The following is a 27,476-nucleotide window of genomic DNA, read 5'->3' on the forward strand; positions in this document are numbered from 1 at the left end:
GTTTCTTCTTTTAGAATGCCACGTCGGGTTGGATACAGGGGCCGGGTGGGGTACAGGGGGAGGACAGGGTATCGTCATGTCAACAGGAGAAATCGATACTACAGTTCCTACTACCAAGGGTACTACACATATAACAGATATGGGCTTGGTCGCCGTCGATCCTATCCATGGATAAGAGACCTAGAGGAGATGTCTGCCTCCTCGAGGAGACGACGAGAGAGGATCACAAGAGAAAGGGAGGAAAGTGAGGAGAGACGACCTTCATCTGTAAGCATTGAGTATTGATTGAGCATTGGTGATCAAGTGGAAATCATAGAGAGAAATGATTGTAATAGACTGTGATTTATGATTTATAAATGACTAAGCAAATCATGCAATCATGATCCCCCCCCCCCCCTTAAAAAAAGTTTTTCTTCCTTTTCTTTTATTCTCTCTAATAATTCATTAGTCTCTTCTCTCTCTCTCTTTACTTGAATGTGGTTAAGACTGCATGAAAAGCTTTGTAATTTTTTTTCAATTGAGAAATAGAATTTGGATGTTCAATAAAATTTCAGTATGTTGTTTCAGGAACAGGAAGGGGTTAGGGAGATTTTTAGTTTTATTAGGGCAGTTTTATTTTATTCTGTTTGTAGTCTGACAGGAGGGAGGAGGAAAGAAGAGAGAAAGAAAGAGAAAGAAGAAGGAAAGAAGAAGAAAGACTAGAGAAAGAAAGAAAAGAAGCTGAAGAATTACTGGAGAGAATGAAAGAAAAGGAGAAAAAGGAAAAAGAAGGTAAAGGGTAAAAGAAAAGACTATAGGAATAGATAGTTATAGCTAAGTCAATGCACAAAAAATCCAGTTGTTGATACTTTTGTGATATGTTGCAATTACTTAACAATTGTTACAATGTTCAAAAACTATTTAAAGAGTTGCAGCTATGTGTCAGTTAATTTATTCATTTTGAACATTTTTTTTAAATACCACACTACACCTTTATAATCAATATTACAGATACTGAAACAATTGCTATAATAATTGACTCTATTTTTCATGGTGTTTCAGAGCGAGAAAGGTTGGAAAGGGAGCGAGCTAGTAAGAGACCTCTAAACATTAAGGATATAGACTTTGACATCCAGAACAACTGTAAGGCCCACCACACAGAGAAGTTTGAGCTGACACAGCTTCCAGAGGACAAACGAGAGCTCATTGTCCGCAGAGGGCAGGAATTCAATATCATCCTAAAACTGAACCAGGAATATGATAAAACAAAACATGATCTGGTTCTTCACTTTAAGACAGGTTCGAAAGATCCCATTGATCTTTTGAATTCACTGTATGCATGATTGTAAAGTTGGTGTTTTTTAGCCAAATCAACTTAAAGTACAGTAAATCATTGTGATAATTGACCCCCAAGGACAGTCAAATGTTGTTTTATCTCTACTTTTGTAGTATACGGTTAACATTTGACTGTACTGCACTAATTTGTGTGTTTGCTATAAACATATAGTGCTTTACCAATACTTCCATCTACATCAAAGATTTGAATGAAATATCCTCCCAATATATACATTTATGTAAGGTTTTACATATGCTCCACTGTTATCTACATTTTGTAGGGGCAAACAGCCATTTCACTAATGGAACTGATGTCACCATGGTAGTGGATGAAAGTGGTCGAAAGAGCACAGATCCAAACACCTGGCACACTCGCCTGGCCAGTCAGGATAAGACTTCCGTCACTGTGGGAGTGTGGGCCCCGGCTAACTGTATCATAGGAGAGTGGTCGCTCTTCATCTCAGCTGAGAGCAAAACACGGGGATACAAGGTCCACGAGGATGAGTATGAGTGTCCCGCTGACATCAATATTCTCCTGAATCCTTGGTGTAAAGGTATAATTAATTCACATGGAAAAATTAATTCACATATCAGTAATTAATTTACAGCACCCATAGCAGATTATCTGAGTAGCTTTTTTATTTATCAGATGTGAGTGTTTGAAAAAGTTGATCATCATCTATGGTTAAGAAGAATTTGTCACTTAGTTCTCACCCAACAAGTGCAGAGTGCTTTGAAAATCTGGCACTTACTTGATTTGCCTTTATGAAAATTATAATTTATCCTAAGAGAAAAAAATTAAATAGATTTTTTAGTATAAGTAATGAATAACTTTCTACTAAAATCGAAACAATTTTTTTTCATTGAAAGTGATATTTCTTGAAATTTTGAAGTCCTAGTAGCTTGAGGGTACATTTACTTATTCTTTTTAGATGAAAACTGACAGGGAAGGGGCTTATAAAGGCACCAGTATGAATATTATATAGCAGTCTTGTCTATTTAATTTTCACAGATGACCTTGTATATATGAAGAACACTGACTTGTTAGAAGAATATATACTGAATGACCAGGGTGCAGTTTTCCAAGGCAGTTCTGATATGATTGGGGCAAAAGTCTGGAATTTTGCTCAGGTTTCTCAGTTTCCCTAATACATCTGATAAAAAAGGATTAAGAAATATCTATAAAGTGATTATGAATTTGTTATGAACAGATACTGCTTATACGGTACGCATATTAATGACCTTAATTGCACTCATTTCAGTTTGAAGAGGGAATTTTGGAGGTGTGCTTTGCCCTGCTGAGGAAATCTCATGGTTATACTGTAGGACCTCACATGTCTAACCCAGTAACCATTGCCAGATCTATATCTGCCATTGTACGTTAAAAAAATTATCCTTGAAATTTAAAAAAGAGATTCTTAGTGCAGAAATGAGAGAGAGAGAGAGAGAGAGAGAGAGCAGGATCTTAATATGTGTATAATGAGAATGCTTTGTAAATTAGATAAACTCTAATGATGATGATGGAGTATTGGTTGGTAATTGGTCTGGTGATTACTCAGATGGTAAGAGTCCTACATCGTGGATAAACAGTGCAGACATTCTTCTGCAGTATGCCCGATCAAAAGGTGAAGCCGTCAAATACGGGCAGTGCTGGGTATTCTCCGCAGTGGTAACTACAGGTAACAGATCTGAATTAATCTTTCTCGATATTATAGTCAGAGAGAAAAAACAGTAGATACTGTCTTATCATTTACTCAACAGACAGTTTGGAAAATATGAGAAATATTGTGAAATGCACCATTTTTATGCTTGCAGTATGTCGAGCCATTGGTCTGCCTTGTAAGAGCGTGACCTGCTTTGACTCAGCCCATGACACTGATGGAAGCACAACAATTGATGCCGTGTTCTCAAGAAATAGTGAAGGGATGCTTGAAAAAGATGAAAGAAGATCAAATGATTCGATCTGGTACATTTTGTTTTAATCTTTAAATTGTTTTATAGCTGAAAAATTTGGATTCATGTAAAATGAGTAACTGAATACAAGCCAACTCAATAATCTATATTTGTCAAATGTGATGTTTGGAAACAAAGAGAAAGCTGATGGGTGACTTCAAGTTAAAAACTATTCTTAGTTTCATTATGTGACAAATTTTACAGGAATTTCCATGTGTGGAATGAGGTATGGATGGCTCGACCTGACCTTGAGGATGAGTACAATGGCTGGCAGGTGATTGATGCCACACCACAGGAGTTAAGTAATGGTTAGTATGATTTGTAATTGTTAAACATAAAGATGACTCAACCACAGGAGTTAAGTAATGGTTAGTATGATTTGTAATTGTTAAACATAAAGATGACTCAACCACAGGAGTTAAGTAATGGTTAGTATGTGTTAAAAGTAGAGATGGCTCAACCACAGGAGTTAAGTAATGGTTAGTATGTGTTAAAAGTAGAGATGGCTCACCCACAGGAGTTAAGTGATGGTTAGTATGTGTTAAAAGTAGAGATGACTCAACCACAGGAGTTAAGTAATGGTTAGTATATGTTAAAAGTAGAGATGACTCAACAACAGGAGTTAAGTAATGGTAAGTATATGTTAAAAGTAGAGATGACTCAACCACAGGACTTAAGTAATGGTAAGTATGTGTTCAATGTAGAGATGACTCACCCACAGGAGTTAGGTAATGGTTAGCATGTGTTAAAAGTAGAGATGACTCAACAACAGGAGTTAAGTAATGGTAAGTATATGTTAAAAGTAAAGATGACTCAACCACAGGACTTAAGTAATGGTAAGTATGTGTTCAATGTAGAGATGACTCAACAACAGGAGTTAAGTAATGGTTAGTATGATATGTAATGGTTAAAAGAAGTAGAGATGGATCAGTCACAGGAGTTAAGTTATAGTCAGTGCAATATGTTTGTTGAAAGTAAAGCTTTCTCAACCACTGGAGTTAAGTAATGGTTAGTACTTTAAAGTTAGGCTCTCTCTACTACAGGAGTTAAGTAATGGTACCATATGTTTGTTGAAAGTAAAGCACTCTCAACCACTGTAATTAAGTAATGATTCATTGTTTAAAGCATTGTAAAGGAGTCCAGATGACAGGAGTTGACACAAATAAAATATCTTCATGTTCAAAAATTTCTCAAATGAAGTGCATGTTCATTTTACTGTTTCTAGGAATCTACTGTTGTGGACCAGCTCCAGTGGCGGCCATTAAGACTGGCAACTGTAAGATGATGTACGACCTTCCTTTTGTTTTTGCTGAAGTGAACTCAGATCACATCAGATGGGAGTATGTTAACAAACATACATGGATCAACATGGGTACAAACACATCTGCGTGAGTCTTGAAAAGCATGCACTTTTCTTCGATTTCAACAACTACTACAAAGAGCTTTTATTTTCCATATTCTGATTATTTCTGCATTTTGCAAGCAAAGCTTGTTTTTCCTCCAATTTAAATTTATGGTATTACATGTATGATCCAAATCTTTTTCATCTAAGTTTTTTTTGCTTCTATATGTCAAAAAAGTCTCAAAAATAAATACCAATATAACTATAAAACATTCATGCAGTATTTTATTAATCTAGTGTTCAAATGCTACATTTTTAAATTTGCTGTAACTTTTTGCTCAGGAAGGTGTACCGGTATTATTAAGATCTGCATGTATATTTCTTTTTCTGTACAGGACTGGAACAAAGATCTACTCCAAAAAGCCTGATGGTAAACCTTACACAGAATCACTGACCATTTCTCGGTGGTTAAAAGATGTTCCCCATGACGTGACTTCAGACTACAAGTTCCCAGAAGGTTATTGTCCTAAATCTTATTCCTGTGTAACATTTTTTTCTTGGCTAAGGTGTTACATAGAGCATAGTAAAATGCATTTAAAGTGAAGACACATAAAAACAAATACCTGCCTTAATTATCAAGTGACATATTGTTATCCAGGCTTTTACACTATTGAAACATCAGCTGGATATTTTGGTGGTCCTGAGCAGCTTAGTGTTTTTACGTTTCACTTTTAAAGGCTGTTTATTCTTTTTTTTAGGGTCAAGAGAAGCCCAAAGAGCGGTTGATAATGCTGCCCAGTCTTCTGTGGTACACCGAGGGAAACCAAGTCCCAAAGTGTGTTTTCTTTACCTTTTAATCAGTCTCAATAAAATTTGCCAGATTATTCATTTAATTAAAAGTACAGTTTACATGTACTGTATTAATACTGTGGAATCATTTTAATTCATGGGAGGCTTCTATTTTGGTTTGCTTAAAAAGTACCGGTATTAGTTTGTGGTTTTGCTTAAAATCTATTAGTTTTTGAGGACAAAGTTTTATACCCACAAAACAAGGCAAAATTCATGACCTTTGATCCCCGGCTACTACTAAGTAACAAAATTACACACACAAACAGTGCTTCATCTGCACTTCTAGTATGGTTTTAGGACCAATTTTTTTTCTCACCTACTTGTTGCTTTTCTTGTTTTTCTGAACAGAGATACCTGTATAACTACGTCTGAGATATTTATCTTATTAAACTTACCTTGTACATTTTCTTGCTTTCATTAGGATGTGACAATAGAATTTGTGAAGACTGATGGAATAATGGTAGGACAAGATTATTCCTTGGAGTTTAAAATTACCAACACCAGCAGTCAAAAAAGAGATATCTCCAGGTTACATTTAGAGCTCTACTCCAAATTTTACACAGGAGAAATCAAATCCAAAATCTTCTTCAAACCTCTCGCAGGCTTCACATTGAAGGGAAAAGAAAGTAAATCTTATTCACATTGACAATAACAATGCTTCCTTCTCCATGATTTATTACACAGCATTACTGAAGATTTTTTTTTTTTGTAATTTACAATAGATGCTTTTTCTATTTTTTTTAAAGGCAAAACACTAAAGGAGAATGTACCCTCCAGTGTCTATCTTAACAAAATAGCAGAACAAGCCAATATGGAAGTCATCATCTCCGCCACAGTTACTAGGGGAAATAATAGCACAGAAAACATAGTCAATGTTGACAACTTCAGATTAAGAAGGCCAGACATTGAAATCAAAGTAAGTTGTTCTTGGGTAATAAAGAAAACTTTCACCCGGAGGTACTACTAAAGTCACTATGTCCAATTACTGTAGTCAACAAGAGGGAAGAGATGATAGTTATAAGAGAATCATAATAAACATTTTTACTTGCTCAATAGATTTTTGTTGTCATTTTTTTTTTGTGAAATACTACACATACAGATTAAATGTCTCTCTTTTTCCACTGTAGATACCCAGTAGCTGTAAGAAGGGAGAAGAAATTACAGCTCAGCTCAGCTTTAAGAACTTTTTACCTGTTCCAATGACCAAGTGTGTTTTATATTTAGGTGGAGCAGGATTTGAAAAAATAAAGGAAATTCCACAGAAGTAAGATAAGTCATTAAAAGAGAGTTTACTGTTTTGAAAAAAATTACTCAATAGCAATATTTGTAGAGAATTTCACTGGACTGATTAAATCAAGTTGCTTAAGAAATGGCTCTTTAGAGTTGTGTAAATATAATCTTGTAAATTTAGTTCAGTATTATATCAGAAATTCATTTTATATTTGTATTATGTGTATTACTTGAGAGCAGTATAAACAGGAAGTTGTTCATTATTGTAGAGATGTCCCCGCTCACTCTGAATGGAGCCTCTCTGTTAAGGTCAAAGCCAGGAGAGCTGGTATGGAACAGTTCTCCGCGACTTTTGACAGTCTGGAAGTACCGGACATCTCTGGCAGAGCTGAAGTCCAGGTCAAATAGAACCCAAAAAATGACCCAATCTCTAGGCATGATACAAAGTAACAGAAGTTGTTGCCTATATTGTTACAATATATCTCGGAGTTGGTTATTTGTTAGACCTAAATGTAGGATTCAGTGAACTGTTTCACTTTTATTTAGCAATTCTACAGAAATAATAGCAGCAGTTTTTTAGTTATGAACCTTTAAGGGTTTAATATTCATTGCATGTAGCTTCATGTAAGAAAATATAGTTTATTTTTTTGTCCAACAAAATACAGAGTACCAGTCATGCTACTATGTGCTAGTTTGTGTCTGTGATAAATACTTCATTTAATTTTTACATCATATACTTGCAATAAAGTTTCTTCTTAAATAATCTTGAGCATATTATTTCTTTTGTGATTTTGAATTTCATCATTTTAAGATACTATTGATAAGATAGAGGTTTCTATTGTCTACAGGATAAACATGTGTAAATCTTCAGGACCCCATTCCCCCTTCCTAGTACTACGTCTTTTAATTTTAATGGTGATCAAGTATGAAAATAACACTGCACCTACTTCTCCAGGGACTTAGGACACTCTAAACACTAATGAATACTAAACTTTCGTAGTTAATTTTTATGCCCCACCATGAATATGGCCGGGGCATATAGTGTTTGTCATGTCCATCTTCCGTCCTTCCGTCTGTCCTTCCATCACACTTTGCGTTTAGCTCTGTTCAAAGCTCAGTTTCAAAGAAACTATCCAAGATATTTTTATCAAACTTCATTTGCTGATAGATATTGATGAGAGCTATGCAACTGCATCAACATTTTTTGACCTTGACCTTTCCTTTGACCTTGACCTCACTTTTCTTAAATTAGTGTTTAGCTCAGTTTTAAAGATACTATTCAAGATAGTGTAATCAAACTTCATATGTTGATACATACTGATGTAAGCTATTCAACTGCATCAACATTTTTTGACCTTGACCTTTCCTTTGATCTTGACCTCACTTTTCTTAAATTAGTGTTTAGCTCAGTCTTTAAAGATACCATTCAAGATAGTGTAATCAAACTTCATATGTTGATACATACTGATGTAAGCTATTCAACTGCATCATTTTTTTTCACCTTGACCTTTCCTTTGACCTTGACCTCACTTTTCTTAAATTAGTGTTTAGCTCAGTTTTAAAGATATCATTCAAGATAGTGTAATCAAACTTCATGTGTTGATACATACTGATGTAAGCTATTCAACTGCTTCAACATTTTTTGACCTTGACCTTTCTTTTGACTTGATCTCACTTTTCTTAAATTAGTGTTTAGCTCAGTTTTTATGTCAAGATATTTTTAACAAACTTCATATGCTGATACATACTGATGAGAGCTATTCAACTGCATCAATATTTTTTACCTTGACCTTTCTGTGACCTTGACCTCACTTTTCTTTAATAAGTTATTAGCTCAGTTTTAAAGATACCATTCAATATAGTTTTATCAAACTTCACATGCTGATATATACTGATGAGAGCTATTCAACTGCATCAACATTTTTTGACCTTGACCTTTCTTTTCACCTTGACCTCACTTTTCTTAAATTAGTGTAAAACTTCATATGCTGATACATACTGATGAGAGCTATTCAACTGCATCAATATTTTTTTACCTTGACCTTTCCTTTGACCTTGACCTCACTTTTCTTAAATTAATGTTAAGCTCAGTTTTAAAAAAACATTCATAATATTTTTATCAAACTTCATATGCTAATACATATGATGTATCCTTTTCAACTGCATCAAGAATTTTTGACCTTGACCTTTCCTTTGACCTTGACCTCATTTTCTTAAATTAGTGTCAAACTTCATATGCTGATACATACTGATGTAAGCTATTCAACTGCATCAATATTTTTTCACCTTGACCTTTCCTTTGACCTTGACGTCACTTTTCTCACTTTGTGTTAAAATGTTGCATTACTAATATACCCTTGGTGGGGCATTCATGTCCTATGGACATATTTCTATTTTGACATGGGGAAGCTGCCATTTACCATCAGGAGAAATTTTCTTAGGCAACATAGTACATGTGTATTGATGAACACAAATCACCTTTGCTTATTTAAATGGAGAAACAGAGTTGCAAATAAAGTGATTTCTTTTTTATGTCTCAAAGTGTTAATATTCATGATAACTTCCATACAATGGTCTTTGTATAATGGTCCAAGTAAGAACCTTTGCTCTTATCAAACGTGGACCATTTGCCATGAAGCACGTCAGTATTTCCATGTGTCTTGGTTATGAATTCCTTTTGTTAAATCTATAGGAGAAAGCAGCAAGATGTGTCTGTGAAACACTGATGCCCCTGTATGGCAGCTTATGGCAAAGGTTAAAGTTTCTCAAATGTAAGTCAAACTCCTAGGTCAAGGTCAAGAGATCAAAAATGTTGATATATAAAGAAAGGACTTGTGTCAATGGATATACTTGGTAAATATGAAAGCCCAAGCACCAACTATTCAAAAGTTATGGACAAGGTTAATGTTTTCTAAAAGTGTATCAAACTCCAAGGTCAAAGGGTCAAAATTAATAGTATGCAGGGGGGAAGACCTTGTCATAAGAAATGCACATGCAGAATATAAAAGCCCTAGCACCAACTGTCTCAAAGTTATAGCCAAGGTTAAAGTTTTTCAAAAGTAGGTCAAGCTCCAACTTAAAAAATGTTGGTATCCAAAGGAAGGTCTTGTCACAAGGAATTTACCTGTGAAATTTGAAAGCCCTAGTACTAACTGTTCAAAAGTTATGGTCAAGGTTAAAGTTTTTTTTTAAAAGTGGGTCAAACTCTTAGGTCAGGGCTAAAGGGTCAAAGATATTTACACTTATGGAAAGGTCTTGTCACGATGAACACTCATGTGAAATATGAAAGCCCTAGCACAAACTGTTCAAAAGTTATGGCCAAGGTTAAAGTTTGGTGAATTTTTGCAAAAGTGGGTCAAACACCAAGGTCAAGAGGTCAAATTTGTTGATACCCAAAGGAAGGTCTTGTCACAAGGAATACACCTGTGAAATATGAAAGCCATAGCTCCAACAATCAAAAGTTATGGGCAATGTTAAAGTTTTTGCGGACAAACAGACAGACGGACGAACAGGGCAAAAACTATATACCCCCGAAATCTTCGATTACGGGGGCATCAAAATAGGACAGTGTTGGATAAATCTGGCATGCATATGGGTGCAGTAGCGTAACTTGCGTTTAATAAGCTACCGATTTATACGCCAACCGATCTCCGTCTATGGAAAGTCAAGCTACGTATAATTTGGAGAAAAAAAGAGACGTCTACCCAAGATTTATTTTCTAACATACTTTAAAAATCTGTTCCTCTCATTGCACAATATTAATTTATACAATATAATTAATATATACCTTGAAAACTGATTCTTTTAATTGCTCCATATTATGCAATATGATTATACCTTGGAAACTGGTTCTTTTAATTGCTCAGTATTATGCAATATGATTAGGATATATGAAACGAAATTGTAATGCACACACAAGTGTACTTAAAAGTTTTGGAAAGGCGTGCATACAGTAGATACAGGAAGATACAAAGATCAGAAACAGTAGCCCCCACCCCCTTTTTTTATTCCCAATGTAGAGTGCGTGATATTCTGCATTACAAGCATTAGCCTTGAGTTTGAATACCATTGTTATAGAACTAAAGAGTTTAAAGAGAAACTAGGGAAACAAGAAATCAAATCCCGAGTTCACAATATGTAGGGCGTCTGTTAGCAAGCATTTAGGCATGCACATTGTGCACATGAAAAGCTCAATCGAGCTTACGGTACATGCATTGATTTCTTTGATACGTCGATGAACGAATTTAGGTGAAGCGTAGCGAGTATTCATAAAGGCGTCTCCAAAGATACAGCAAACAAAAATTAAATCATATAAAACAACAAATTTAAAAGGCACCATCAAAGACAGTCAAGTAAGTGACTTTCTCTCTCTCTTCATTCTCTCTCTCTCACCTCTCTCTCTGTGATATACCTGCTTATTATAATGAATAAATCGGCTTGTATGTTTGTGTTTGTGTGTGAATTTTTCTGCTCTCTTTCTCTCACTCCTCTCCTTCTCTCTCTCTCTGATATGCCTGTTTATTATGATAAGTCGTTAGCTGTTTATTGTCGAGACTTGTTCCCTTTAAATTGTTGTGATCCAATATAGTTATATTTTTACACAGATAAAAAAATCATTACCACTTTAAATAAATTGAACAAAAGAAAATGATAAAAACTGTTACAGGAATTTGACACAGGGAAAACATTCCAACAGTTTAATCGAAATGAAAATACACGATTTATTGAAAATATTTTAGAATTTGGTCTTATTTGCTTAGATTAAAAATGACCTTAGAAAAGTTGTAACTTGTATACATGGAGAGAGAGAGAGCGAGAGAGAGATCTATATTGCCTTTCAGTTCCCATTTTCTTCCTGCTTCCCCGACATGAAACGTTTTCAAAATACTTACAGGATGTATACAAGACTTTATCGGAGTGGAATTTTCACCCCATTGCCCACCGAAAGCACTCATGAATGCGAGGAACCGACAGTTTCGCGGAATATTGCCACATACGGGCCACCACGGATAAAGGAACAACCATGGGTCCGGGATGAGCGCCTTGCGAAACCTTTGACCCCATCAACAATAGACGCGACAAAAAATGGTATGAATGTGTCATTGCTTCTTTTTTTATATAGAAAAAAAAATCTAGTATATTGTTTTATGCGATTTTTTCTCAGTATCTTTTAACCGGTGTTACGATTGGGTCATACAGCTTGCCGTTGACATATAGCTGCAATAATGTAGCCCTCTCCGATTTTTTTTTAATCTGATATTTTCAGGAAAGGCAGAACCAAGAAAGCAATCTATTCAAATCTTTAAAAACATCTCGAATTGCATCTCCAAAAAAAAAAAAAATGGGAAAGGGCTACATTATTGCAGCTAGTTGACGTATATCTCTGACTGATTTCACATTTTCACCTTTGTTTCGTAGTTATTCCATCACTGGATACAGGGCTTTTGGGGCTTGTTCAATTTCTTTTCTTCTTTTTTTTTTTTTTTTTTTTTTAAATAAATCACTACTATTTTGTGATAGCAGTTGATGAGAAAGAGGAAAAGGCAACGAAAGAGGAGCTTTCCAAGGAAATACATGTAGTGTCGGTCGATTTAAACATTGAAGACAACGCCAAGAAACACAGAACAGACCTGTACGCTCTTACAAAATCTCGTACGGATCAAGACGGAAACACTCTACCCCCGGAGCTGGTTATCAGGCGTGGTCAAAATTTTGGAATCAAAATCAACTTCAATCGACCCTTCTCACGAGACAATCACCCCCTACAATTAGTGATGTTAACAGGTAAAATACAGTCATTTAACAGTATCTTTATTAGTTTTGCAAGTATCAAGCTGAAAAAGAGATAATAGGTCCAGCGCTTGCCAGGGGCAAATTGCTCTAATGAATCATTTGATTGCAAATGCAAAATTGGTATTTTAATATCGTTCATATATTGTTAACCATAATGCAATTTAATAATTTTTCTTAAATCATACAATGAATATAATACATAAAATTTCATTGTAGAGTGAATATAATTAGAGGGGGGACTGTATTTACTAGTAGTAGAATTCCAACTGCAACTTTATATACAGAAATGTATGCATTCTTCTTAACGCACAAAGAAACAGAGAAATAAATGTTTGTTAGTTTTTTTTTAAAGTAAATTCTTGATTTTCATGGGTCTTTTTGAATGACTACTAAAATCTAAATTTCACAAATATTTTTATTTCATAGGTTTTTGTAGTGATTTATTAGCAAAAACTTTCAGCAGTACGAAAACTGTTGACTACCCTTGAGATAGGATCATAATTTAAACAAACTAAAACAAATTACATGGGGGGGGGGGGGAATTCAAACTCGTAATAATAAAAAAAATATTAGTAGACTAGTTATTGGTAATAAATAGTAGCAATTAGTATTGATATATATATAAATAATTAGTTATAAGTAAGTAATTAATAAAAAGCCCAGGTATTATAAAAATATTTTTCAGTGATATATTTCTAGGTTTAACTTCGAACGCCACTACACCCGTCCACGAGCTGACTTTGCATTATGTACGTAATTAAGAAAGCAGAAGTTTAACTTGCAAATACATGACTTAAATGATGATACTTGTACGATCGGTATGACGTATATAGCATATACAAGTATTATTTAGAGTACGAGTTTCTTATTGTATGAGAGATACAGGGCGGGGCTTAAGGCGAGAGCGCTAGCTCGAGCCGCGCCCCGCCCTGTATCTCTCATACAATAAGAAACGAGTATTCTAAATGACTTGTGACATGACAGTTCGGTTATTTTTAGATTTTGAAGATTCTGTATCTGTGTGATTTTACAGCAAATCAGATTTTGTAATGATAACTAATTTGAATAAAGTATAAAAAGTTAAAGGTTAAGTTGACGAAGTGACCAATCAATAAACAATGCATTTTGCGCTAGCGCGAATTGTGCTTATGAGAATCATTTAGACGGTGATGCAATGGAAGGTCAGACGGATATGGATGTAATGGATATCGATATTCTTGCTGCGTGGGACAATGATATAGACGATATTACACTATCTCAGATATGCGAAACTGTAGAGAATGAAAATTTAACATTTGAAGGAATATGTGATTTATCGCTGAATCTGAAAGAAGAAAATGCAATTGCGAATGATTATGGCGCTTTTGATGTAACGTTAGGTATGGACACTAACCCTATCGTCAAATCCGAGATACAGGATGAAGAAAAATCTACGCGCTGTAGGACGCCGGTGACAGACGAAGAGCTAAACAAACTCGTGTCCGACCAGGAGAATGCGAACACAAAAAGAAATACGAAATGGGCAATGAATGTATTCGAGAAATGGCGAGAGAACAGGGATGAAAACATTCCTGAACTTCACGTTATGGACTCCAAAGAAATGGGTTACTGGCTTGAAAGGTTCGTGGTAGAAATGAGAAAAAAGGACGGGACGGAGTACCCACCGAAATCAATTTATCTGATATTATGTGGACTGTTAAGGCACCTACGAGACAAAGGAATATATGACAAAAATTTTTTGGATGAGAAAAATACAGAATTCGCTGGATTTCGGAAGATTGCTGATGCACAAATGAGAAATCTCATTGATAAAGGACTTGGCTGTGACATAAAACGTGCAGACCCGATACTTCCGGAACAGAGAAACTGGGGGAGAAGGGAGTCTTTGGACAAGAGAACGGAGAACAATTGCAGTTGACAATGTTTTTTTTATGCTAGCAAATTATTTGGGCTCAGAGGATGTGACGAGCACCATAGTTTGACAGCTGAACAATTTTTCATCGGCGCTGACGAGTATGGAAAATATAGTAAGTTCGTGGGACGATCTTCCAAGACTTATAAAGGAGGATTAGCCCAGTTGAATGTTCAGAACAAAAACATCAAACACTACTCTGATCCAGGTATGTTAAAATCTCTCTATCTATCTCTCTCTCTCCATTTATGGCCGTTTTGTTCAATACATTTCCAATTTGAAATAACAGCGAAAAATTGTGTCCTAATTTGGTGCTAGAACTATGTGTTATGTTTGTTTATCAACTGTAAACCCCCCTTCTCTCTCTCTATTGTTGGTTGAATTTGTGTTTCAAATGAAAACTAGTTTTTGTTTACTTATATAGGAGAAAGATGCATAATCGATTTCTTCGATGCGTATCTAAAGGCAATTGGAGGGGGGTCGTTCTATCGGCGCCCACTGCCACCACTGGGAGATGTAAAAATTCGTTATTCTCACCAAAACGTCGGCATAAACAAACTTAAAAATTTCATGAAGGTGATAGCAGAAAAAGGTGACTTGTTTGGAAATTTCACAAATCATAGCGGAAAATGCACATGTGCAACTCAAATGTACATTGCGGGAGTCCCTGAGCAAGAAATTATGAAAAGGACCGGACATCTATCCGTTGCAGTGCGAAAGTACAAAGATTGCAGCTCAGGAATGCTAAAAAAAAAGTGTCACAAGTTCTAGATCCGCCACGTAAATCTGAGAAGAGGCCATTGGAACCCGAAAATGATGACCCGCCTTTCAAGCACTTCCATGGTGATTTACAGTTAGGTGTCGACAAACCCCTGTGCAATGAAACCAGGAACGAATCCGCAATGCGTGGACCATTCAAGGAGTTAAGTTCTATGCCGGCATTGTTTAATATGTGCAATTTTACTTTTTCTATGAAGTGATATTTGTCAACAGTATAAAGAAAATGTTTACTGTTTTTCTCTGTTTCTATTTGAGTTTTTATTTTGTAACGAGATAAAAATCTAGTCATTTTGTTTGTTAATTTCTAAAAATAAATTTGATTTACCCTGATACCCTGAGTGTTCTCTATTTTAGTTATTGTACAGTTGGGGTCATTTGCATAAGGACCGCCCACTAAAAACTGTTCTGTAATTTAGTTATTGTACAGTGAACTTCGAAGGAAAACATTACCGGTCATGTCACAACATATATATACATATGACATCCATGTATATTATTATGCCTCCCAGCATGCTCTGAGTACGATCAAGGCAAGCTACCGACAAATAAGTTCTTCCTGGGCTTTTATCAATCTCTTTTAGAGTCAACATTTTGCAAATTCCATGGTGGTTGTAAAGACCTCGTTTGCAAATATATGTACAACCTATCTTTGGGTCATATTTTGACTGATATCTTTCACACCAATTCTTTGGCCATTGTTTTTATACTAATCTGGACTACGGACTACTCCCGTAACCTGATTAAAACAGAGTACCCACAATGGGTGTGATTGGTCGACAGGGGGTGATTACTCCTCCTAGGCACCTAATCGCACCTCTGGTGTTTCCAGGTGTCCGTATTTTTGGCCCTCTTCACAACTGTATTGTTTAAAAGATTATCTTTACGTTTTCAATGCCAGTAAGTATTATGTACAATTATGTAAGGAGACATTTTTTAAAAGATTTTTTTTTCCTTAGGCAGAACTTTGAAACCCTTTTATGGACCCGCCTATCCGCTGGGGTCATGATTTCAACAAATATGAATTTTCACTTCAAAGAGAAACTTGCAAATAAATTTGACTAACTGCAATCTGGCTGCTGCGCGGAAATGTTTACATTTGAACACACTGTAGCCCAAAGGACAAGGCCAGCCCTCATCATTATTAACTATATTTACGTCACAAGTAACTAGTTTGTGACTAGATTTGTCGAATTAGTTGAGTAATTTGCCATCCAAACTTCAATCACATTACTCACAACAGCCTATTTAGCACAGGCGAGCTTAATTATCTAGAATATATACTTTAGACCATTAATTGATATTCTTTGGTATGTCACTAATCCTCACATGTATTTCTCTAGGAAAATTTCCAAAGCCTTCAGATATTACATTAGTGCAGCTCGAACCTCTGAAATCAGCAAAAACTGAACATGGCTGGAAGTGTCACATAAAGGATATCAAGGAATCCTCCGTCTTCTTGGACATTACGCCGTCCAGTGCTTGTGTCATTGGCGAGTGGTCACTCAGCATCATGACGTCACCATCCGATAAATCGTCAGACAAAGCATTTTGTTATGAAGTTCCGGAAGATATAAATATTCTGCTAAATCCTTGGTGTAAAGGTAAGGATTTGTAGTACAGTTGCTCGTTAGAAAAATCTCGATATCAGTTCTGGTACGTGATGCATATTGTGTATTAAATTCACAGGTACTTAAGGGCTCCAAACATTCCCGGGGACATTCGAACTTTTTTTCATTTTAAAATAAGAAATTCTTTGAGAAAAAGTCCCCAAAACAATCGTATTATATAAAATATACACCAATAGTAAATAAAGAGAAGTATGTAACTCCTTTTGTTTATACAGTAGTTGCACCCCTTCTGTCCTCTCTTCCATGGCTTATAATCTATAACAAGGATGTGCTAAGCTTTTGTCCCTGACTTTGCTCACAAACAAACACACACACACACACACAGATGATCTCGTAACTTGTAACGGCACCCACAGTACCTGTGTCAAAAGTGAAGGAGAAATATGAATAAAAAGAACTTAAAATTCTTAGATGATCCAGTGTATCTTTCTGATGAGAAACTTTTGGATGAGTATATTCTGAACGATAAAGGAGTCGTGTACGCTGGCAACTATCGGCAGATTGGAGGGAGGACATGGAATTTTGGCCAGGTTTGTAACTCTTCTTTTTTCTTCGCATATTACATTTATGAAATCTAAAGGTTAAAAAGATTTTAATATGTCCCCCTTTTATTTTGAAGTTTGAGGAGGGTATACTGGAAATTTGCTTCCATCTTCTACGGAGAGCTCATGGAAACACAGTGAACGCAAAAGGGATGTCGGATCCGATTCAGATTTCACGCACCATCAGTAAAATCGTAAATATGATCACAAACAACTATCAGCAAAACCGTAAATATAATCACGCACCATGAGTAAAATCCTTAATATAATCACAAATCACTATTAGCAAAACATGGCAAATATAATTGCACATCAGTAAAATCGTTAATAAAATCACAAACCACTATCTACAAAATCATAAATATAATCATGCACATTCAGTAAAACCGTAAATATATCACGCACAGTCGGTAAAATCGTTAATAAAATCACAAACCACTATCTACAAAATCATAAATATAATCATGCACATTCAGTAAAATCGTAAATATATCACGCACAGTCAGTAAAATCGTTAATAAAATCACAAACCACTATCTACAAAATCATAAATATAATCATGCACCATCAGTAAAATCATAAATATAATCATGCACCATCAGTAAAATCGTAAATATAATCACAAATCAATATCAGCAAAATCATAAATATAATCAAACACAGTCAGTAAAATGATCGTAAGTACACTCGGTCTAAATTTTATGAAAATGTCCTATCCCTTCAGGTTAACTGCCAAGATGATGACGGAGTGCTTGTTGGAAACTGGAGTGGAGACTACAGCGACGGTCGGAAACCGACTCACTGGTCCGGAAGTCCAAAAATACTGCGTCAATATGAGAAAAATGACGGAGATCCTGTTTGTTTTGGTCAATGTTGGGTATTCTCGGGGCTCGTGACTACAGGTACAATGTAATCAAGGGGAAAGATATCCCATACATTGTCTAGAATTTCCTCGTTGACCGAATTCAAATGTAAAACAGATTGCAAATCATATTCCTAAGGCCTTACCTTTCACAACGGATTACAAATAATATTTAAGTAAATATTTTAAAAAAAACTTTTCCAGAATATTTCCTCGTAAAGTATTTGTGATAGAAGTTAGTTTAATTGTTGTTAATGTATCTAGTTTGTAGAGCGCTAGGCATGCCCGCAAGAAGTGTGACAAACTTCAGTTCTGCTCACGACACAGATTGCAGTCTTACCATAGATACCGTCATGCGTAAAAACGAAAACGGTGATATGGAAAAAGTTCCAGAGCTCTCCAACGATTCAGTCTGGTGTGTCCCATTTTCCCCCTTTTTTAGGTCACCTGAGTCACTCATGTGACCTATTGCTATCTGTTTTCTTCAGTCGTCGTCCGTCGGTCGTAAACTTTTGAACACTTTTCTTCTCTGGAACCACTAGACCAATTTCAACCAATTTTGGTATATAGCATCTATGGGTGAAGGCGAACAATAAGTGTGAAATTCATGGCCCCTGCCCCCCCCCCCCATCGGAGCTTGAGGGGTGGGGCTAAAGCCATAAAAATTAATGCAATCTATGAAAATCTTCTTCTTTACTCCTGGACATCAAGCAGTCAAACTGTTGGCATGATTGTAAAAAGCATTGAGCCCTTTACCAAAATCTAATGATTATACAGTGAAAGTGCATTAATTCTTTGAAAATCTTCTCTGCTCCTGGGTATAAAGGAAACAAACTAAAAGCATAGTTTTGATGAGGAAGGGTGTCTTTTCCAAAATTGTGAATTTCATGGCCCTTGGGTCAGGGGTTCTGGTTTTAGGGCGGGGCTCTAATCTTTATATAGTGAAAATGCATTAATTCTTTGAAAATCATCTCCTCTGCTCCTGGGTATTAAGCCAATGAATAAAGTACATTGTTATGATGAGGAGGATGTCTCTTCCGAAATTGTGAATTTCATGGCCACTGGATCAGGGGTTCTTGTGTTAGGGTGGGGCTCAAATAATTATATAGTGAAAATGCATTAATTCTTTGAAAATCTTCTCCTCTGTTCCCGGGTATTAAGCTGATGAATTAAGTACATAGTTATGATGAGGAAGGGTGTCTCTTCCAAAATTGTGAAAGATGTGGCCCCAGGGTCAGGGGTCTTGGGGGGCTATTTAATACATTCTGAAAATAAATTAATGCTTTGAAAATCTTCTCCTTGCTCCTTGGTATTAAGCAAACAAACTAAATGCATAGTTATAATGAGGAAGGGTGCCTATTCCAAAATTGTGAATTTCATGGCCCATGGGTTTTGGTACTTGGACGGGGCTCTATTGAGTATATAACAAAAATGCATTAATTAATACTTTGAAAATCTTCTCCTCTGCCCTGAGTAATAAGCAAACAGACTAAATGCAATAATATAAATGTAAATTTTTAAATATAAATATAAGTAAGTGTGTTCTTTCTCTGTTCCTGTGTATCAGAGTACAAAATTGTAATAAGTGAATAAGAGTTACTCCCCTTTGCTAAATTGTGTTAAATCAAGAAATCCTTGTATTTAATTTAATTAGCAGGATATTTGATTGAGAATACAGAATATGGAAACAAAATTATAATGAATGTTTGCTTTAAACAAGCAAAGCAAGCTCAAGTTAGGATTTTTGCTTGGAAAGCAATATAAAAGATTGAAATAATGATTATTTATGTAGCAAAGGGCCGGTTGTATTTAACATGCATATACTGTTTAGTCTTGTTTGACTGCTGATGAATTATTGTCAGGAAAATTCACGGAGATCAGAGTTTAGTTGGCAAGAGTCTGAATAGAGTTGTATTAAACTTTATCGAAGTGAACAAGTAATCAGAGAGACAGGGTGACCAGGGGACATGTAGTTAGTGAACACTGGAAAATAGCCATATTGTATAGCTAAGTCTCTCTTTGTGTTCTTAATTGTGGCAATAGTCAAGTAACAAACACATATTTGTTTGTATATTGAATGTCTTACACACTAGGAAAGTGTCCATTGTATTTGTATATTTTGCATTCATTATCATTCCTGTAAGACTTGGGAAAACCAAGTACGATCCCAAGAAGATCAAGGTATTTTGACCAAATTTTTGAAATTCTTGGGCAAAATAACTTCATCTGTCAGTTAATTTTGTTTTAAACTTCTATGGATCCTTTACAGCGTTGTATTACCGGTATACTCAGGTGCCCCCTTGGGCCTCATGTTATGAAAAAGAACATCTCCTTAGCATAGAAAATTTGTTTTTGTTTAGAACAATCTTAGGTTATGATAGTTTTTAATTGCTTTCATGACCACTGTTGTTTTCCTCGAAGGTATGAAAGATTTTATAGATTTTTTTCAAGATAATTTTGAATTATACATGTAATTGCATAGTATGTCTTCTAAGTTATATAGGTGAGACGGGGGACACTGCAAAGCTCCAATGTTAAATTAATGTTTTTGTTGCATATGACAAGAACTTCTAATTTTCTTGTATAAACCCATAACAATTCTTTATATTAGGAATTTTCATGTCTGGAATGAAGTATGGATGACTCGCAAAGATATTGGAAGTGGCTACGATGGATGGCAAGCAATAGATGCTACACCTCAGGAACTAAGTGGAAGTCAGTCACTAAATGATACCAAAACGTTTATACATTTAAAATAAATCTATACCTAATTAAGTACATTTGTTTAACTTTGTTATTTTTATGTTTTTAAACCGACTTCAAATTTTTGAAATAAAATATTTACAGTTACTTGATTTCAAATGAATTGTAGGAATTATAAAATGAATTAAGTAATATCTTAAAATAAATTTGGGTTTATATTTGGTTTGAGCTGTTGTAAGTATTTTTGTCACATGTGTCTGAAACTTGCATTATTATTAGATGCAGTTTCTATTCCATTAACATTCATTTGTGATTTAAAGTACATATATACATGTATGACAGATGTGCACCAATGTGGCCCAGCATCAATCGCAGCCATTAAGAAAGGCGACTGTTCACTGAACTATGACACAGGCTTCGTTTTTGCCGAGGTCAATGCCGACAAAATGATATGGCAAATACTGGAAGAAGACAAATGGAAGTTGCTGTATTCTGATACAAATGAGTAGGTACATTTATTACAATAATTTTTCTCACTTCACAACATTGAATAATATGCACGTTAAAATAGTTTACATGTTGGAGTTTTTCAGTGTTGGGAAATGCATCAGCACAAAAGTTGCCGATGGCAAACCATTTTCTGCGACTCAAGGAGTAGGCGCTGACAAATCCAGAGAGGACATTACAGATCATTACAAATACAAAGAAGGTTAGTAGTGGTTGTTGATTACCGACACTTCATCATTAAATCTATTGATATATATCAACATGACCGCGTACGAAATACACGTATAAATACACGTATAAATACACGTATAAATACTTATTTACTGTAAAGGTACACTAGAAGAAAGAAGGATAGTTACTCGTGCCACTGCAATGTCCAAGGCCGACCAAAAGATGGATAAGGTCACAAACTACCATCTGTTTGAAAGTTTTATTCTATTAATCATCATTAATACCAATTACTTTGAATATCTGGAAATTGTTATTATTATATATTGAGAGAATGATAGTTTTTAAAACAAATAAAAGTCTGGTTACCAGTGGAAAACTAATCCATTATTCCAGCCAAAAAGTTAATATTGTGTTGGATTTTGGCACTGTTATTGGCATAGATATATTGTGATAGGTTCATAAAAATAGCGTTTATAATGCAATGTGTATTATGCATTTTTAATGATGATTAAAAGTAATACTTACAACATTCAAATTTTAGGATATAAAACTGAGCCTTATGGATGAGGATGGGATAATGGTTGGGGAGAATTTTACGGTAAGAGTCAAATTAAAGAAATTCTGTGAGGAAGTGAGGACCATTGATAACCTAACAATAGACGTCTTCACAAAGCGCTACACCGGCGAAATCGTCTCTAAGGTGACCAGCCATAGCTTCAAGGACATTGTCCTTGCTGGAAAGTCAAAAGAAAGTAAGCAGAACGTTATCTAAATTAATGTAGTGTAGACTGTAGAAGTGATTGTTTGAAACAAATGAAGCTCCCAGGTCCTTTTTGATTAAAAGAAAAGTTTTGGCATTTAATGAACATCTTCAATTGTTAACTGAAATTAATATATATATATCAGTACATGTGCTATATACAGTAATATAATAAGCACAATATAATTCAATTTTAGTTGTAACAAGTCATTTGATTTTATAAAAGATTTCGTTTATATCGTATATCATAAGTTGCCTACGTCACAATGAGTTACGTCAAAAACGTATTACTCTGCTTGACGTTACTTTTAAAATATGTTCAATTCGAAGCCATTTTTGGAGGAAAAATTGTCTTATTGTCTACAATGAAATTAAATTATAAGGATGAAGCTTATTTTAACCCATGTTATAGAATATAACATAACTTGGGATAGTTTACGCTTTTTTATAAACCGCTTTGCGGTTTATAACGTGTAAACTGCCCCAAGTTATGTTATATCGTATAACATAGGTTAAATAAGCTTCATTCCTTAAGTATCTTCATATTGCTAGTATGCACTATAGAGAGAATGAATGGAGAAGAAATAATCATTGGGCATATTGCGTCCTTTCTGTTTTAGAACATACTATCAACCATGAAGTTAAAGGAAAAACTTACATACCTTACCTAATTGAGCAGTGTGCCATGGAAATCCGTGTCAGCGCTCTTGTTAAAGAAACCGGCGCAATGTACATGAAGACCGATGACTTCCGCTTGAGAAGACCCGACTTGTTACTTGATGTAATTCACTATTCTTTTCTCAAGTTTCTCAAGTTATTATCAAAATTTATCATTTACCATGGAGTACTCTAATACTCAGGACAGTATAATGCAGAATTCCCTCAGTGTCGATCTTTAATTTCCGTTAAAAGTGGATCGTAGCTATGTGTTAACTTCTATTGTGAGCGATTAAATGTCATGCTTTATCTGTTTCTAAATCAATGATTTATTTTCAATAATTGATATTTCTAACATAGGACTTTTAGAACCTTCAGTTAGGGCAGAGTAAAAAAAGGGAGATAGGATAGAAAGTAGGGAGGGAGACTAAATAAGAGAGGGTGGGGCATAGGATGATGCTTGGGGGGAGGTAGGATAAAGACTGGGAGAACGACTAAAGAAGAGAGGATGAGGAGTAGTATAAGGCCGGGGGGATTGAGATAGGGTAGAAAATTGAGAGGGAGACTAAAGAAGAGAGGGCGAGGAGTATGATGAGGCCGGGGGGATCAGATGGTGAGAAAGAGAGGGAAAGAAGGTTTTGGTTTAAGGGAGAAGAGTACCCATGTCAAACCCAACTTTTGTGATAAACGAAATATTCTGGAGTGTTATTTTCTTTTCATCACACTATTATTAATTTTTTTAAAGATATTTTAGCTAACCTGAAACGTCTCCTTATTGACAGGTTCCATCATTAGTATTTAAGGGAATACCGTTTGGTGTAACGGTATCTTTCAAGAACTCACTTCCATATCAACTGACAGAATGTAAACTGGACCTGGACGGAGTGGTAGAAGATGAAGAGATGGAAATGCCGTAAGTGTTTGTGTAAAGAGGTGGAAATACCGTAAGCGTTTGTGTAGAGCGGTGGAGATATAGCGTACAGGTGTTTGTGTAAAGAGGTGGAGAGCCTAGGGTAGGTGTGATGTGTTCCTATTTCGCCTTAGCTGTGAAATATAGGTAAGAAAAAGTAAAAAAGTACTAAGGCGAACTGGGAATTTCTTAATAATACTATTGTAAAAACAAACCTTGAAAATTGATGAGGTGTTTTTATAATTAGTTAATTACACAGTTTTTGGTATTTAAAATTGTACATGTTGTACATTTGAAAATAAAAAGGTATATTCGACTTAAAATGGGAATTAATTTATGCATACAGTGAATGAAATTATATTATTTTTTATACATAATAATTACTATTTTATAAAAAGTAATGATATCTATTAATGTTCTCTTTAACAATGTGCTCCTTGATTTTTATCACTATTAATAAGCATATTATTAAAAATAAATAAATATTAAATGATAATAAATACATATATAAAATAAAACTTTATTATCTTTTTGTCAAATCTACCTCCACAAGAGTTTCATAAAATTACTGATACCTTAATTTAAGATTCATAATAATCCTGCTACACAAACAACAATATTTCCAGACTTAATTAGATGTGTATACAAGTTCCCATTTCGCCTTAATTTACCTCAGAGCTTACTAAGGCGAAATGGGAATACCAAATTTTACAGTTAAGGCGAAATGGGAACAAACCGTAGGTGTTTGTTAAAAGGTGAAAATATCGTACGTTTTTGTGTAAAGAGGTGGAGATAGCACAAGTGTTTGTGTAAAGAGGTGGAGATAGCACAAGTGTTTGTGTAAAGAGGTGGAGATAGCGTAGGTGTTTGTGTAAATACCATAAGTCTTTATGTAAAGAGGTGGAAATACTGTATGTGTTTGTGAAAAGAAGTGCACTTGAAAATACTGTTAGTGTTTGTCAAGAGGTGGAAATACCGTTAGTGTTTGTGGAAATACCATGGATGTTTGTGAATTAAGCAACAGTTTTCATTACATTATTTTATCTGATTATAGATACATGTAAATGTGATAATCTTCTTTTTTTACAATGATAAATTAATTGATTAAAAGTCCAGTTGCAAAACACACCATAAGTCTGTTTCTTCAGCCAAACTGTTGTAAATCAAAAATATTGGCCGCCAGAAAGTGTAAAGTGGACCATTATACGCTGTAGCTTAAGTTAAAAGCCTTTGAAAATTACACGGATTTCTTAAACTGCCTTTATATGTCTTAAATACGCCTTAAGTACGCCACGACAATTTCCATGCAAAAGTATGCGATCCTGTACTTAACATAAATTAATCCCACGCGGGAAAAAGTACGTCTTCTGTACATGTATATAAAAAGTATTTATCTAAATAAACTAGATGAAATCCCGCGCAAGCGCGGGGAATTGAATTTATACCACTACCAACAGAAAATATATTGTAATTTCTACTGACAGCCTACAGGTTTATTGCAGGAAGAAATACTTTGTTCAAAATCCTTGCATGAAGTAGATGTACGTCTCCATCCCCACCCCCTCCTTTTGTAAAAAAAAAAAAAAATGCGATTTCATTAATTGACGTTTGTTGTGAAACCCGTTATACTATTTTATGGATATTGTACTTCAGATGCTCTTATTTCATTTCCGTCAAGGATAAAAGCAGCTGATAAATTGATTTGGAGGGGGGGGGGATTCACAGGTATTTGGGTCTTGGTTTATAAATATGTATGTACCTTATTGATATATAAAAAAAATGTACTTTACTTTTTTTACATACCAATAAGGTACATACATATTTATAAACCAATACCCAAGTACCTGTGTAAAAATTAGCTTTTAACGCCCTATGAATAGGCCGAGTATTTGATACCAAAGACTGTATTCAGAAAAAATTGAAATGTTTTGATTAAAGCACAAAATTTTACAGCTTTAATTTTATTTCAACAATACCTTATTTATTAATTTTCTCTTTTCATGTAAGCAAGTTTATTACGAAGTACAATTTGTACTTCGGGTTCGTTGCCACGATGCTCTCAGTAAGGAACATGTACAACTTTCACCGATAAATTTATTAGGAAAACCTACTACATATATGTAATAGTCTTTCGATATATAAATATATTCACAACTTCTAGCGTTATCAATGATGTACCATTGTTTCAATGACCATTCACACAAAAGCTTTTTTTATGTTCTTGCAGCTATAATCGCCTCGTTCATCGGGCTCGATGCTATATGATGTTCTAGAAGCTTCCGTCAATAATGAGATTGGTGAATGACGAAAATAATTTGCATATTTCCCTTTTTAATCGGTTATCACAACTTATTTCTTTTATATCATTTAAATCAAGTTTTGATTGAATAATTCAGTGATGACGTTTTATGAAGTAAAGAAACGATTGCTTGTTGTCAGTTTCATTAAAAATTGCCAGTAACTTAGATCCGCCACCCGGAAACGCCACCGTACTCACGTTTTTGCTATTTTATGGCTGTTTATAGAAAATGAAAGTAGATTTTTAATTCAATATACGATACCTAAGTCTTACTATGCGAGTGAAAACTAAATATAGGTTACGGACACCATCTTGTATATAGTGTATTGTTAGAGGAGTAAGTACGAACTCTGGTGCACCCGTTTCGGAGTTTATTTGTCGCATTATGTTCTTTTATTCAATTAACAATATGTATTGATTGTCTAGTTCTTCAAAAAAATGTTATCAAGGGTATTTTGTTATAGGGACGTTCCTGGGGATTCTTTGTGGAAAGAAGTGATTAAAGTAACAGTGAACAGAAGTGGAAAACATCAGATCAGTGCTAGCTTTGACAGTGAACAGCTGGTCGACATCTCTGGATACATCAATTTTGAAATTCAGGAGTCAATATGACCAATTCGCTAATCATATATCCACATGAACTTCTAAGACCAAAATTTGTCATCTTAGAGCTGACCAAGAAATCAACCACCCTTCCTACTATACTTTCAGGAAAAATGACCTCCACCTAGTAGTGCAATAAGGTCACTCTTCTTGAACTATGCCTTATCCTGATGTAACAAAGTTAGCTCAAACAATAGTATTTCATAAGATCAGAAATGCTCCATTAAAAAATTCTGCTATACTAACAATGTCATTTATATCTTCAATTAAGTTGTTTTTGTAGAAAGTTCTCTTATATACAGATTTATTCAATGTTTAAGGATGGTTTTTAATTATTCACCTCTAGTTTAGTTTCATTTTTAGGTCACCTGAGTCACTCAGGTGACCTATTGCTATCTGTTTTCGTCCGTCGTCGTCCGTCGTGCGTCGTGTGTTAACATTTGAACATTTTCAGCTTCTTCTCTGAAACCGCTGAACCAATTTCAGCCAATTTTAGCATATGGCATCTATGTGTGAAGGGGAACAAAATTTGTGAATATCATGGTCCCTGCCCCCCTGGGGCCTGAGGGGTGGGGCTAAAACCACCAAAATTAATGCAATCTTTAAAAATCTTCTTCTTTACTCCTGGACATCAAGCAGTCAAACTGTTGGCATGATTGTA

The 27,476-nt window shown here is 35.0% G+C and overlaps 1 protein-coding gene across 1 annotated transcript; it reads left to right on the forward strand.

Moving 5' to 3' along the window:
- On the forward strand, positions 1-27,443 carry LOC133196927 (uncharacterized). Its single transcript, XM_061332772.1, has 31 exons — positions 1-267; positions 633-771; positions 1,042-1,278; positions 1,596-1,868; positions 2,327-2,445; positions 2,577-2,690; positions 2,816-2,993; positions 3,130-3,280; positions 3,472-3,575; positions 4,493-4,655; positions 5,005-5,126; positions 5,368-5,444; positions 5,880-6,084; positions 6,205-6,374; positions 6,586-6,722; positions 6,958-7,093; positions 11,449-11,776; positions 12,212-12,472; positions 16,514-16,774; positions 17,213-17,331; positions 17,421-17,537; positions 18,068-18,245; positions 18,470-18,620; positions 20,817-20,920; positions 21,251-21,413; positions 21,502-21,617; positions 21,747-21,817; positions 22,128-22,338; positions 22,967-23,127; positions 23,786-23,916; positions 26,677-27,443. Exons 1-31 carry the CDS (start codon positions 16-18, stop codon positions 26,822-26,824), a joined length of 5,097 nt encoding a protein of 1,698 aa, XP_061188756.1. The 5' UTR covers positions 1-15; the 3' UTR covers positions 26,825-27,443.
- The last annotated feature ends 33 nt before the right edge of the window (positions 27,444-27,476 follow it).

Source organism: Saccostrea echinata, unplaced genomic scaffold, assembly GCF_033153115.1.
Source record: "Saccostrea echinata isolate AGI-Se365-2 ecotype Australia unplaced genomic scaffold, CSIRO_AGI_Sech_v1 ptg000030l, whole genome shotgun sequence".
NCBI lineage: Eukaryota > Metazoa > Mollusca > Bivalvia > Ostreida > Ostreidae > Saccostrea > Saccostrea echinata.

What these genes read in the sequence shown, in the direction of transcription:
- LOC133196927 (XM_061332772.1), top strand. Translation starts at nt 16, where the DNA reads ATGCCACGTCGGGTTGGATACAGGGGCCGGGTGGGGTACAGGGGGAGG. An exon ending in GGCCAGACATTGAAATCAAA is followed by an intron (nt 6,375 to 6,585) that starts GTAAGTTGTTCT and finishes TTTCCACTGTAG; the next exon opens with ATACCCAGTAGCTGTAAGAA. An exon ending in CCGACCAAAAGATGGATAAG is followed by an intron (nt 21,818 to 22,127) that starts GTCACAAACTAC and finishes TTCAAATTTTAG; the next exon opens with GATATAAAACTGAGCCTTAT.